Source organism: Pleurodeles waltl, chromosome 3_1, assembly GCF_031143425.1.
Source record: "Pleurodeles waltl isolate 20211129_DDA chromosome 3_1, aPleWal1.hap1.20221129, whole genome shotgun sequence".
Lineage (NCBI taxonomy): Eukaryota > Metazoa > Chordata > Amphibia > Caudata > Salamandridae > Pleurodeles > Pleurodeles waltl.
The window spans coordinates 1,644,874,998-1,644,889,879 of record NC_090440.1 but is presented as its reverse complement, the minus strand read 5'-3'; the positions used below and the strand labels follow the sequence as shown (position 1 = coordinate 1,644,889,879).

At 40.7% G+C, this 14,882-nt stretch overlaps 1 protein-coding gene across 3 annotated transcripts in view; it reads right to left on the bottom strand.

The window, feature by feature from the left end:
* The window catches only part of ITGA6 (integrin subunit alpha 6), a 179,756-nt gene that overhangs the window by 65,193 nt on the left and 99,681 nt on the right, over positions 1-14,882 (bottom strand). For all 3 annotated transcript variants that reach the window (XM_069225341.1, XM_069225340.1, XM_069225342.1), the window contains 2 exons: positions 12,145-12,236; positions 236-363 (listed from right to left, as the gene is read on the bottom strand). In XM_069225341.1, coding sequence (XP_069081442.1) covers positions 236-363; positions 12,145-12,236 — 220 coding nt within the window. The remainder of the gene's footprint in view (positions 1-235; positions 364-12,144; positions 12,237-14,882) is intronic.

Sequence of the window (14,882 nt, the reverse complement as noted above, 5' to 3'; positions counted from 1 at the left end):
ACCAATACCGAGGTAAAGGAACAAGCTTATTAAACAGTGTGTTTAATGTGAACCATTTCCTTTTTCCCCTCATTTGGTGACTCAAGTAAATAAGCACAAGTATCCCTTAATATCAATTCATGTGAAAGTTAGATCCATGCAACAATACACAACAGAGTTCAAATTGCTCTTGAAGCAGAAGCCCTTGTAAAGGGGAAAACAAAATATAATGTAAAAGTGACAAATCTAGACATACCTGAAAATGGTTACAGTGTCTGAAAGAGATCCAACAGCAACATCGGGATATGAATTTCGATCTAGATCCATATTTCCAGCAATGGAATACCCAAAGAACTTAACGTTGTGATCTGCACCACTAAGAATCTGAAAAATAAATCAGTGTGAATGTCGGAAACTTGTTTCAAGATGCTCACCTTTTTCAAAACCCTAAGGCTTCCATTTTGATTATTCGAACTAAATATCACAGGTTATGTATATAATGATAGCTAAACAATAATCCCAGAGAATCAGTAGTGATTAAAAATATATAACGGGGACACAGGCATGATGGTAACCAAGGGAGATAGAATTTGCTCATCTCCTAGAAAGTTTGACCCACCCATGTTTCTACCTAGGTTGGCTACTCATCACTGAAAACAATCTGGGAAGCAGGCTTTCTTATTTCTGACCAATCATCCTCTCTTTTAATCCTATTAAATGCAGGTCCAAGCAACCAGCCACCCAAATTCCTTATATTCATCCACAGTCTGCATAGTTGACACTTTAATATAAACCATGGGATCAGAACAGAGCTCTTGTGCAGACATCATAAGAAGTGTGGTAGGAGAAAACTCTGAGCTTGTGGTGGTACAAGGCGAGCAGCCTCCCAGAGGGCATGCCAGTGACTTCCTCGCTCCAGTTTACCCCATGTTGGGAACAATGGCCTAACTCCAAAGAATGAGGCAGCAAGTAACAGGTGCCAGCGTATAATGCAGAGCGCACTCTAAGTGGCTGAGGAGTGACAGCCTACAAATAGAAGAGACTGAGCCACAATTAGAGCCTTTGTACTGAGGAGGAAGGAGTATACTGCGTATATACAATATCAGCAGAGGTAAGGTTTACATCTCTCTGTGAAGGAACTGGCTAGACAGCTCAACAAAAAAACTAAAGTATATCAGAAGATTGCATAGAAGCAACTCTTTGAAACACTTAACTGCTGGTTAAAACAATTTCAGTATTAGAAACATATGCTTTTTTATCTCTGTAAGTAAATGTTGTGGAAAATTCAATAATTTAACTGCATTTTAGGTGAAAAAAATCTGCAAGCAATGTTCTACTGTATGAGGAACACAAGCAATTGTATAGATCAAAGTGGAAAAGAAGCTTTCAAAGGTTATATATCAATTCCTAATAAGACTGTAAATAGCCAGATTACAATTGTTAAAATACACAATAAATCTGTAGATAGCAGTCTACATTATGAAGAAAGATTTTATACTTGCCTCCTAGTTGACATAAAAAATGAAATCAAACCAAATAAAACTTTTTATTAGCCATGTTCTCCTACAAGATCTTGCCTTAAAGACCGTGTTAAGCAGCTTGCTGCAAAGAACATAGTGTGCGATTACTGTATTGCCAACCTACTTAAAGGCAACTCAATCACTACAATGTTTTGTTTAAGTTGATGCAGATTGTTGCACATGCAGGTTAGAGACGGTGAAGTTCCAGCCACCACAGCTGATGGTGAATACCTGAGGTCTAGGACTCTTGGCTGCTGGAGAGCAGAAAGGCCCAATCAGGTAAATACAATTGCAGATTGCATAATTTTATACAAAGCAGTTACTTATGACACAGTCTTAAACAGCACTGAATCAGACGTAATTCGCCCAGCATAGTGATTTAGTGACGCAAACCTCTTGCCATGCCGTGCACTTAATGAAACTGTATAAGCTTAACAGAAAAAGCAGGCAGAGACAAAACCTAGAAAACCCTTCAAAACATATTTTAAAAACATCTGCAAGGATTATAACAAGATCAGTGAACCCAAGCAGTAATAAAAAAGCACATACAATCCCCATGTACTCTATAAAATGAAGACCACTAAAACCACATACATCATCTATTTTAGCACAATGTGAATCACAGGCACTCAGGGCTCTATTGAAAAAGTGTTCACATTAAAAAAAGTTTCATAGATACGCTGTTCAGCTGTGGAAAAGCAGGGGTGACATGCATAAAACCATATTTGATTTAAGTTCTATTTTATACAGAAGTACATAAACTTAATACATATTAGATAGCCAGCAATTACTACGCAGCATTGCTATAGACGTGTTTTTAGGTCGAACTTCGAGACCTGTTGTATATACTTTGTGGGCTTCAAGTCCACCCATTGCTTTTCGTTTGTTTATCTCAGTGTCCTTTAAAAATCCTTGATTGCTAATGGTCTATCCTTCCTCTTTGTCTCTCCTTTTTATCTTTTGTTTCCTCCCATCGAGCACCTGACAAGTACTGTACCATTACGCCTCGGCTGTTTATCTGTTGTTTTCTGGGGCCTACTTTATTATTTGATTCCTACTGGTTTTACTCTTTACCTGCATGGCCAGCTCTGTTGCTTGTTTTTCCTGATGCGGCCACTTCCTCTCCTGGTTTTCTTTTTCACCACTCATTTTTGTCCTGTTGTTGATTATCCCTATTGTCAGTGTTGCCTTTAGCCCCTCTTCCATGCTGTCCGTGTTGTAAATTCCTTGCTCCCACCCCTCCCTTTGTCTGCCTAGTTGTCAGGGTTGCCGTTAGCCCCTTCCCTCCTCTCCCCATGCTGTTCATGTTGTAAGTTCCCTGCTCTCATCCCTCCCATTGCCCATGTTGCCTTTAGCCCCTCCTTCCCCTCCCTATGCTATCCGTGTTGTATATTCCCTGCTCTCGCTCTCCTCCCGTTGTCCGTCTCCCTTGTCCATGTTGCACATAGCCTCTCCCTACCCTCCCCATGCTGTCCGTAAATATAGTAGATTAACTTGAGCTTCCACGCGCCTTGCTCGTTGAGCTTCACTGCCAAGAATAAGTATACCGGTCTATATACCCAGACGCCCCCCAAAATCTGCATTCCAGTCAGGCTGTAGACAGGCTAATAAATCTTGTTGTGAAGAGCTTTGTCTTCCACCTTGAAAAAAGGCTGTTATGAGTCATAATGTAGCTTGCTGTCAGGTTTAACTGGCATTATGTTTTTGGCATACAAAAACTAGACGCAGACGAGGAGCGTGGTGTGTCCTCCCCAACATTTTCTGTCTTGTATCAAATCCACTACAAGTGCAACTCTGAGACAGTTACAACCTGTCCTGATAACTCTTCCTCTCTGAATCTAAGGGTAAAAGTGAACCTGTGCATGGGAGGGTCAAGCAGCTCTTTGGAGCCAGCAGTGCTGTCAAATTGGAATGTAGAGTGAAGTGCAAGAATAAATGCCCCCTGCCTGCCCCCCCCATTGGCACTTGTGTGAAGGCTGCATTGAAGCTGCTGGCCACAGGAAGTGAAGTATGCTTTCCCTGTAGCCAATGACCAGGCTACATGCAATTGTTGTAGCTCAGTGTAAATGTGTGCACACACCTGGGGCAGTCAACCCTCCCCAACTCTTGAAGTAAATCTTGTAGGACAGAGTGGGTTAAAGGGGACACAGTAGTCTGAACAGTTGTCGATTCAACTAGAATTCCTGGACATAATGCACAGCCCTTTTAGTAGCCTGCTTGAGGTCTGAACACTTTCAGTGTGCAAATTGGTAAATGCCCACTTTGTTCTATGCTTGGATAAGTCTTCACATGGGTGAAAAAGCTACACATTTTTGCCCTAGTTACCTTTACATGCCATTAGCAACTCCACTGGAGCTGCTCCTTGATCTTTGTCATTTGCTAGTTGAGCCTGGGTTCTGCTAAGTAGATCTGCAAATCTTCCATCCGTTGTCCAGCTCATCTACTGCCCTGTGATTTCAGGTTATGCGGCAGTTGGTTAACCCAGTCCAATCGCTGGATGTCCGAGCTGTGCGTGACAGCATTTTAATTGTTTTTAATCACATGTGTACAGGAGCATGAAACGTATACTGCATTGCACGTGCTGGTGTGTAGGGGCTCTGGGACGCTAATTTATTTTTTGTATTTTTCCCCACTGTTTTTCCATATTGCAGGTTTGCAAAATAAGTAAACAAAAACTATTTCACACTTAAGGACAGACCTATTGTTTTTTTCCAATGTGCTTTTCTTTTAAGTCTATCCTTATGTTTTGGTTTATTGATGGTACTTACGAAGACGTGCGAGTAAATGCACATGATGATGGTAATTTGGAATATGTGGCTAAACAGTATACTGGCAGAAGTGTCACTATTTAAGTGTGTGTATCCCTGATCGACCAGGTCTTTTCGAGCCTTGGGGAGATGCCTATCTTTCATCTCTTGCGTGAACACATCCCAATTTGCTGAGAAGGTTCCATTGGTGGTGGTTGTTTCAAAAAGCACGGTGCTCCACTTTTAACATCAGAGTCAGAGCATAAAAAGCAACGGATAGCAAAGCATGTCCTCAAATAACCCCTTCCCTCACGTTTGGAGAGTCTTATGTAGAATGAATTGGCGTACAGTGACTTACTTAATACATTTTTTTCTCCTTTTCACACAGGGACATATTGTTTAATTATCCTCAAGCATGTTGGCTGTGTGCCTTGCCACTGAATTTATTAGTGATCTGTATTAATCCTTTTCTCTACCAGGGTCAGTTTTCACAAGCAGTAGTAAGTCTTTGTCATTACAGGAAGTATATAGGCCGCCCTCTCAGGGTGTGGCTCACGTGCACATACAGTGGAAAAAAAGAGTTAAAATAAAAATACCATTCTTCTAGAGATATAACACTGTAGGTTTGCCCTTTCTTTTCCGCTTTGGGTTTGCAAACCATTAACATGATTGTTTGAATTGACTGCCTCGCCAAGGCATTTGTTCTTACAGAGGGCAGGTTTATTCAATGTGCAAACGTAGCTTCCTTTACAGTATTCACTGCCTGTTTTGGTGTATGGTATTTGTTCCCTCATTTGTTGGTAGTTTTTTCAGTCGAGTTCGAAGACCTGTTCCCCACAGATAGGAGCATGCCCATGTTTTAGTCAGTGCGCAACCTAGATATTATCACCTCTGATCTTTAACTGAAAAATCAAGTGACTCAGATTGGCAAACCCTGATACTGCTAAATAAAATTGTTTAAAGACATTGCCAAAGCCAATAGCTCTGGTTAAACATAAATACGTTTGCAAAAGTGAGACCTATTGACTATGCCAATGCTTGTTTCAGTTACTGAACTGGTTTGGGACACGCAGATTATGTTTGGGGCTTGTGCTGGGTTGGGAATTCATCCTCCAGCTCGAACTTCTCTGCCTTCTTGCTGCACCAGGCCCTGCTTGCCTGGGGAAGGACCAAACATCAGCGCTATTAAAGCACCACTCAAGCTCCATGGCGCAGGACACAGAGATACTGTTTGGGGCTTGTGCTGGAGTGGGACTTTGTCCCTCAGATCGAACTTCTCTGCCTTTTTGCTGCACCTGGCCCTGCTTGCCTGGAGAAGGGGTTAGCATCAGTGCTATTAAAGTGCCATTCGCGCTCCGTGGCACAGGACACACCCAGGTGAAGACCAGGCCAAGAGCTGGTCCATCTACCCCTGTCCACGGCTGGATGAGGCTGGGCCCACCACCCCGGTTGGCCCCCAGCCAGCTTTCATGAGTAGCAAGGTAAGATTCTTTGCTTCACACCCCCATTCCCCCCACTTGTGTTTAATTTTCTCCAGTATCATGGGGAAGAAAGAGTCCACTCAGTTACCCCAAGCAGATCTCAAAGGAGCCACTTCATGGCCCCTATTAACCTCATATTTATCCTCTACTATGGGAGCTATTTCCAAGGAAATTGATTTAGGGGATACCCGCCTCGATATCATGTAATAATTGATAATCATCCCACCGGGGCCTTTCCCATCTTCAAATCTAGGGGTGAAACTGCTGTTCACTCGAGTAACTTCTCAAAAGACTCTCAGCATGCCACTTCCGTCCTCTAATGCAAACCCCGGTATTTTGCATGACTGTCAACTAAATTTCTGTCACAGGCTCCACTAAATGTCCCCAAACCGCCACCTCTTAAACACAAGCACAATGAAGGCAAAACAAAGAGGATAAGACTGCTAAACCTAGTGCCAAATCTGCCACTTTATCCACCAACCCAGCTCCCATCAGTACCTCTGGCACCAACGCCATCCACATTTTACGGAACATTTGTAAACCTTTCTTCCATAATGTGGACCTTATACTGAAGACATTTCAGCAAACAGTATTCACACATTTTGACCTTTTAAACAAAAAAGTGCAAAGCCTGTGCGATCTTCAACATAACTGCCAACAGCCTCACTTTAGTCCGCTTCTACAATCTAGAGCTCGCCCTGCTCTCACCATTAATGCATCACGTATATCATTGGTCTCAAGTGCTACCAGCTAACCCACATCCAGATGTCCAAACCATCCACTGGTACATCCTATTCATGCCAACATCGCACAAGGTCGAAGCTCTTGTGGGCAACAGCAACATGCAAACCTTAGGGGATTTGTAGCTGCTGATTGCAGACATATGGCCTGCTTGCAACTGCCTCTGTCTGCACACCATATGTTATAGTTCTAATGAGCTTTACCCCTCCAAGTAAAGGTCCCCCTGAAGATTGTCAATCGCTTAAACAGAGTTGCCCATCAACTTGTGTAAAAATCAGCCTAGAGAAATGACTTGGGGGATGACATTTTAATGTTTCAAAAGATTGGATGAATTGGCCATGTCCCCTCATCTATTGTAGGAGATTGAATCGTCATAAACGTAGAAGTCCCTGTCTGGTTAACTCTTTAAGTTGTCACCTGGATTATCTAGCTACTGGCCATGCTAATATTTGGGCAGTACCCCTTTGTTTCTTGTACCGCCCACTATTTCTGTCAGGGCAAAACAGTGGGTTGTCCTGGAAGGGAGCTTTGCTGTCCCATCAGCCTCTGGACCTACATGTGGATGAGAACCGATTTGCACAGCTTTCCAGCCTCTCAGATAATGGCTGACTTGCTCCATCGTCAGTTTCATTCCATACGTCTATGCCTTTGGATAGACGTCCTCCTGCAGAGGCCTCTGCAACTGACTGACTCCAAGTCAGCCAGGGGGGGTTATGCTTTCTTTCATGGAATGTAGCCAACATCGACAAGAAAATGGACAATACGGACTGGCTAGAAATTGTTAATCAGTCTGATGTGGTGTGCTGTCAAGAAACATGGGCTTTAAAGAATTTTCATGTAAATGGCATCCAGTCTGTGTCCCTGCTGCACTTTCCTTGTCTAGTCCCCAAAGAAAGGGTGGGTGTGCTAATTTCCCTTACTTTGTTTAAGATTGCACCCTGGTATCAAATCTTGTTAATGAGCTTTCCTGGTTACTCCTGATAAATTTCTGCTTTCATTTGTTTGCAAACTATCCAGCTAAATTGATCTGGGATTTAGTTTTATTTCCGATTCCTTAGAGAGTTGCCGCACAACCCCTATGTCGAATCTCTGAATAAGATCATTTTCAAGCATAATCTATTACTTAAAGTGGACTTTGTAAATAAAGGTGAGTCACTCGCCCAACGTTTACAATTAAGATATCAGACATCAGTAATCATAATACAGTAGTAGTAGTATAGTATTGAACTGCCTGCTGCCATCTGCACTGCTATTTTATAACATAGTAAAAACAAGGGGGAGACACATTCAAATGAAAAAGTTTGGACCAGGAAAAGTTTTTCCACTGACCTTGTAAATAATATATCAGACAAACCAGGAGATCCTATAAGACGACTCTCAAAGCAAGGAGGAGGGAAATTAAAGGGAAGGCTTGGGACTTACTTGCTGCTGCAAAATTCAGGGATTCTAAAGCCTTCTGGGGATGTGATAAATCACTTATTTCTCAGACGAGAAAATTTCGAAGAATGATTGCCATGTCCCACTTGAAGTCTGGTTGGCCCATTTCTCCAGTATCTTTAAGGATAAGTCATCTATCTCTCCCGTCCCTGGCCCCCTCAGCTAGTGATATTTCTCTATTTTCCCCCAAAGAATAATTGTAACTCACCAGTCTCCTCTTTTAAAGTCTGTGACATAACACTAACCATTTTAAAATGTACTCTAAGGCACAGGACCCAGATGGGGTCTCAATTGATTTTTTTGTCTGCTTTCCCACAACAGGGCCCTTGGTTTTCTTCCCTGCCCTGTTGTCCCTGTGATGACACCAGTCACCAATCACTTATCCATTTTAGTTTTTTTTTTACAGTTTTACTTCACCACCAGAGTTCAATTTTTATGTCCTATTTTACTATCATTAAATCTAGATCCGTTAGTCTGAGTCTTAAATTCATGCAGTATTTGAACACCGAATTTATTTGCCATGCTGTAATTAGTTACATATCTCACTACCTCAGTATTAGGAAGGATTTAAGGGTTTTGGTAAACGGTTAGCACCGATGTGCTTTTATTGCACCTTTTTTGCACCATTGATGCACTGTTGCACTGCTTGTAATTGAATTGTTTTTTGTGCTGTTGTGCCGTTTTTTGTGCTTTCGTCTTATTTTATTGATGCACTGTTTGTACTACCCGTATTTTAACTGTATGTTTTTATTGAGTTATTGTCTTTTAAGGCTTTGCTAGACAAATAAAGTATATTGACTGAATGAGAGTTGGCCAAGAATAAAACTCTTCAGTGTCTCAGAGTCTTCAGCTTGCAAAGCAATATCACAACTATTTTCATTCTAAGCTACTCAAAGAATAGGACACCAAATTAAATGCACAGGTCAGAGCTAATTAGTCAATTGGTGCACAGGTTTGTGAATGGAAAGAACCAATGTGACAGAAGTCAGGCTACTACTTCAGATTGGCCGGATTTCCCTCTTCAAATACAGGCATAGCATCGAAAGAAAGATGAGCACATGGTGACATTCACTTGTTTATACTTCAAGACAGAGGTGGTGAGGGATTTAAGATCTGCTGTGAATTTAAGACAGGTCCTGGTGCTCTAGCACTGGGTTAATGACCCAGAACACTTCCAGCTTTGATGCACAGGTGCTGATTGTCACACTGGGTAAGCACTGCCAGACGTGCCTTTTCAGTAGGTATCGTGCTCCAAAAATGCGCCTTCCACTTGGAAAGTGAGGAGTTTGGTTTTGAAGTATTCCTATATCCTGCGGGTGCTGCTTACAATTCAGAATAGCACCTTTGATTTTAGTGTAATGTGGTGTGTAGGGGTACTTTCAGAGCGCGACTCCTACAGACATCCAGGGGCTAAAGCAATAAACAAGATAAGGACTCTGGAAGGGCTACCACTGGGAGAGAAGATTAGGCACCCACTTCTGAAATTTTAGATGTTTGGTCACAGAAGGGTTTTTGACTCAGCCAGGGTTTCTCACAGTTGAGCAGCTTTCACACAGAGGCTGGGCCTCGAAGGTTTGAGGATACTTTGGGTACAAGAAGCGTGAAGAAGCAGCCTCGAAGATCCAAATTTCTAGCGTGGCCTATAAAGAATTAACAATTTACATTTCATCTACAAGCATCAATAGAGAAGTCATGCGAACTGCAAAGATTCAAATCTGTTATACAGACTGTAAAAAGCTACGAGCAACAGGTGTAGCAATCTGAATTAACTATCTTATCAGCAAGGATCACTATCCATTGTCAAACCACAGTACATATGTTTACTTCTATAGAAACGGGTGTTCTACTGTGGATGTGCTCTGTGGCCCGTTGGACTTTGTGCAGCTCATTCTGTAATGCCCATAATGTTGGTGAACATTTCACACCATTACAACATCAAGGGCAGTGATCCTTCATTTACATAGAGATTAGGCCAGATGCAAATGAGGGAGCATTTATGCATTTGCATCTGTGTTGTCACTGCTGGTCCAGGGGCAAGGATGCTTTTTGGAGGCATAATGACAAAGTTCATGCACCCGAGTGTCTTTCGGTGAAGGAAATGGCGATTCCTTAGGACTCCGACTGATAGGAAAGTTGGTAGGGTATTATTCATAAGCTGCACCATCCCTATTGGTTTGCTGCCCACTTCTGAATGCAGGCTGGCCATCTGCTCTAAAAGATGGAGTGGTGGTTTCACTCAGCTGCTTCGCTCTGTATTTCAGTACATTCTTTGGGGGGGGTCATCAGGTGCATTGTCCTGCCCACTGAGGGAGCACAACAACAGACGGCTCCCCAGTCAATAACACCGTTGCAGGCAAAGTCAAACCAATGTACTTATTATGAATTTCATTATTTAATGTATTATGAATAACCTAAGTACAAAGGGGAGATCTTTAAACATGCTCGGCCTCAAAGAAAACCTTCTGCAACCAACAATGGACACCTGTTAGGTCTAGTAAAAGAGACAAAACCCACGTTACTTAAGATTTCTTTACACATTTAATCAAAGGCCTAAGCGCAAGGAGCGCACTGTAGAAAACAACCAAATAAAAAATAATAAGCAAAACACTTAAGAAATATGATTTTTGATAGACAGCACCAAACTGTACTAAACTAAGATGTTTCTATGCCCTGCGTGCATACGAGTTACATAAATCAGCCAATTTAAATGAGTGAAAATTAAAAATTCAAGATGGGGAATATTTGAAAAAAATAAAGATTTTTGTAGAAATCTAAAGAATTATTTTGGGTGCAATAAATTGACAGCATTTTGAAGTGTGATGTTTAAGCACTGTTAAACTCATTCTTTGTGGACACTGAAAGACGTCATTCCTCAACATGGAACATAGGTAAATTCAGTAGATCAGTTTTTCTATACAATTGTTAACTGCACTGTATAATAGGTGGGGTGGAGAGTCAACATCACTGAACTTGTATACATTTATATATTATATGCCAAATACATTTTGTCACTACAATAAAGTTCAAATTGCATTAAAGATTTGGTAGATTCAAAGTGTGACCAAGCCCTCTGGTCAGGCCCCACAACAGATTGAACCAGTTCACATCATCGGAATGGAGATGCAGGAGAAGAAGAGATTTAGTGGGGCTACGCTAGTCTTGAAATTGCATTGAAATGTGGATTTACACTTGACTCGCTGTAGTGACCACACCTACAAACAAGCCGTGCACAGTAGACCCAGGCACCGCATAAACAAGGTCAAAAGAAGTCAGTCTTAATTGATACCAAAAATCATTTTTTTGCAGTGATGGGACCTTGCACTAGAGCACCTAAGGAACGGCAAACGTGTTGATTTTGCGGAGCTGACATGAAAGCTTTAGAGTACGTTCTGCAGGGCTGCGGGCAATTGAATCGCCCGAGATGTATTACATTTTATAACCGACCAGATGAAAATTATACATATTAGTTGTTAGGATTTTTGTTTTATTTCATAAAAATAAACATTTTATTAATTCTCTCAGATTTATTATTGAGGCTGAAGGCAATTTAAATGTTAACTGCCACAGATGTCTATATTACTGTAATCAAATAAAAATAATATCAAAGAAAAATAAACAAGTATGTCACATGTTAAAAATCATCTTCTTAGGTCTGAAAGACTGGAAAATTCTATAATCATTTTTATTTTATAAGTGCATAATAGTTTAAAATTAAGGCTCCCAGTGTTCAGTGTCTACTGATTTTTACCAATAAATAATGACAGAAAAAAAATGTGCTTTCTGGTTTATTTGTTTTTTAAAAAGTGGAAAAATACAGAAAATTGTGCTTCATGCGAGTGACTCTCCAAGCGGTCATTTATGAATTCCAGACCAACAAATAGGCAGATAGACATCATGAGCAGTTAAAAAACAGGATGAAATGTACTTAAACACAAGCATACGTTAAGATATATTTTTCTAATATTTATCTGAGAATGTGGTGTTTTGTCATTTTGACTGCTTAATGTGCTAAAATGTGACATGCGTCAAAGTATGAGTGCATGTTTATCAGTTAAATACATGTGGAAATACATCATTTTACAAATTAATTTATTCTCAAAACACAAAATAAACAGATAAATATCATTAAGATGTCCACAAAACAAATATGGATAAATACAGACAGAAATGTGAAAAAGTACATATCACAAAACTGGGAGCCCCATTTAAAATTAATGTAAGGAATGTCTGGTTCATTACCTGTGCTGGATTTGTATTTATTCCATCCTTTGCCCCGTGATAGATATAAACTTTGCCAGAATTGTCATCATAAGGAGCACCAACAGCTATATCTGTAATGAGATTTTAAAATGCTTTTAGAATGCATTAACACTTTGCATGTCAGAGACACATTTGAAATGTTTACTTGTTTATATGAAGGAGAAAAATGTGTCTATAAATTCAACACACACTTTACTGTTACAACTAGTGGTCATTCGAGTTTAAGATATTATTTCAGAGGATACAACATTTTAACTGTTATATCAGTAAAAGTACAGAACAGTTTTAAAAATTGAATCTTCCACTGTGATGAACACTTTGGCACAATCCATCTTTGCACGTCCACCCGGGATCATACACTTATTTTAGTAAAAAATTATATAGTCAATATCATCACTGCAGACAAGAAAAGGACAAGAATGATGCATTTACTTTGCATTCACCTGAAACATACCTTGACGTACAGCCTTAGAACAGATTTTTGAGTGCCAGTGATGGGCTGGCAATGAAACGGCACAGAGGTCATACTTGGAAAATATATACTTGGGAGGTAATTAGACATGGAGATAAATGTGCTAAAACAAGTAGTTTAATTATTCAATCTATCATTTAAAAAAAACTTTTATAAGGTCTTTAGAACATCACTAGGCCCCCTCTGGAAAAGTGTGATTAGTCAAATGCATAATAAGCAACAAAACAAAAAACAGTACACGTGATGTCTTGTGTTGTAGCCTCTTCTTGAATTATGTGGTGACATTCCTTGAAAAAAAAAAAAAGCTGCAGTGTTGAGTGGTGTTTAGAGAACTGCTGGGCAGTACCAGATTATCTTCTCCTGGTTCTGAAAGTTACACAGAGAATCCACTGCACTCTGTTCTAGTAAGGCACAGGGAGCAGAGGCCCAACATCCCCCTATCCCATCATGAGTCATGCCCATATACACCTGGTCCACAATTCCCTAACATACTTCCTCATCTTTGGCCCACACAACCAAAAAAAAAAAAAGAAGAAAACAAGCATTTGCAATGCAATAGGTTGTACATTTTACTGGTCAATCCTGCCACGTATTTTGGTCCCTTTTGCCACATAAATCTAGTGGCCCTGCACATAACTAAAGGGTTAGTAGGCCTACTGGAATATTGTTTCAAAAAGGGCCTTCAAACACAAACTACTCCCAGGGGCAAAACATATTTACTTGGCAGTTGGTCCAGGCGACATTGCCCGGTGGATAAATAATTGCCCTTTAAGCATGCGTGCTTACTGGATCACTGCCCCTTTGCTGCAGTCTGTGGAGTCAAACACAATGCTCATAATTTTACACACATGCTTGAGGAGAGCCTCCTCACATGATATTAACGACCCTCAGTCAGTCTTGAACTGAAATATTAGTTATTAAATATTGACCACTTTACAGCATAATCAACTGTAAGCTCTCCCCGAGGTTAATTTTATGAATACACACACACACAGCTCAAGTTTAACAGATTCAAACATGTGTAGTTCACAAGTCCCAGAGTGCAAAGATGAAACATAAACTAAATGAGCATCGAACTCGGAAGCTGGATGACTTCACGAATACTACTCTAAGGGCTAGTTTCCAGCTTGTATCACGTTATAAAAATACAACTACAAGTCCCAGAATGAATATGTGTGCTGCATAGAACGTGTACTAAGCAGATCAGAGTGCATATAATGTGAAAAATGCCAAAATAACTCTGGTGATTAATGTTTTTTGGAGAGGGAACGTTCTTTTGTCTAGTGGAAGTATGGACTCATAAGGTATCAGAGGGTTAATGTTCTTTCTGGGGAGAGAACATACTTTGTCTAGTGGAAGCTTGGAAGCTTGACTAATGATAAGGTAGCGCAGAGGGTCAATGTGCCCATTGCAAAGAATGTGTGCTAGGCAAACAACAAAGTGCATATAATGTAAAAATGTCAACATAACTCTGGTGATTTATGTTCTTTCTGGAGAGAGAACATACTTTGTCTAGTGGAGGCTTGGAGTCGTCATAAAGTAACACACAGGGTTAATATGCTTGCTGCAAAAACGTGTACTAAGCAGATCAGAGTGCTTATAATGTAAAAACTATACCGCTGATCAAGTTTGTGCTCTGAGAGATGTGAGCCCCATGGCAGCCAAGAGAACGTACTTTTGTCTAATGGAAGCTTGGAGTCTTCATTAGGTAGTGCACAGGGTAATGTGCCTGCTGCAAAGAACGTGAACTAGCAGATCAGAGCGCATATAATGTGAAAAACGATACTGCTGATCTAGTTCGCGCTCTGAGCACCATGGCATCCCCAAAGTGCAGACAAAAGAAAAAAGTAGTTTGCCCATGCTGAAGTATAGCGGCAATTGTGCAATTATCCCTGTAATAGGATCGGTATCCAAGGTGGTAACAAAACCGCCCGAGACGGGACAAACAAAGCATTTACCAGTGACATCAAGTGATTTTTGAAAGGCAAGCCCATGAACGAAAGAAATCGATGGGCGTGGTCAAAAGCCCACAATACCTACAACAGGTCAAAGCGCTTGCACGCTCGACATAAAAACACATAAGTAACTTATAACCTCATTGTGGTCACTTTCCAACTTTGTTTTCTCCAAATCATGAACTGCATGATGGGGTCTGTAAATAACTTGCATTGCCTCCAGCCCCTGGACACTAACCAACCACCTTGGGTCGAACAATTACATTTCAATAGATGTCACTACTTCATTC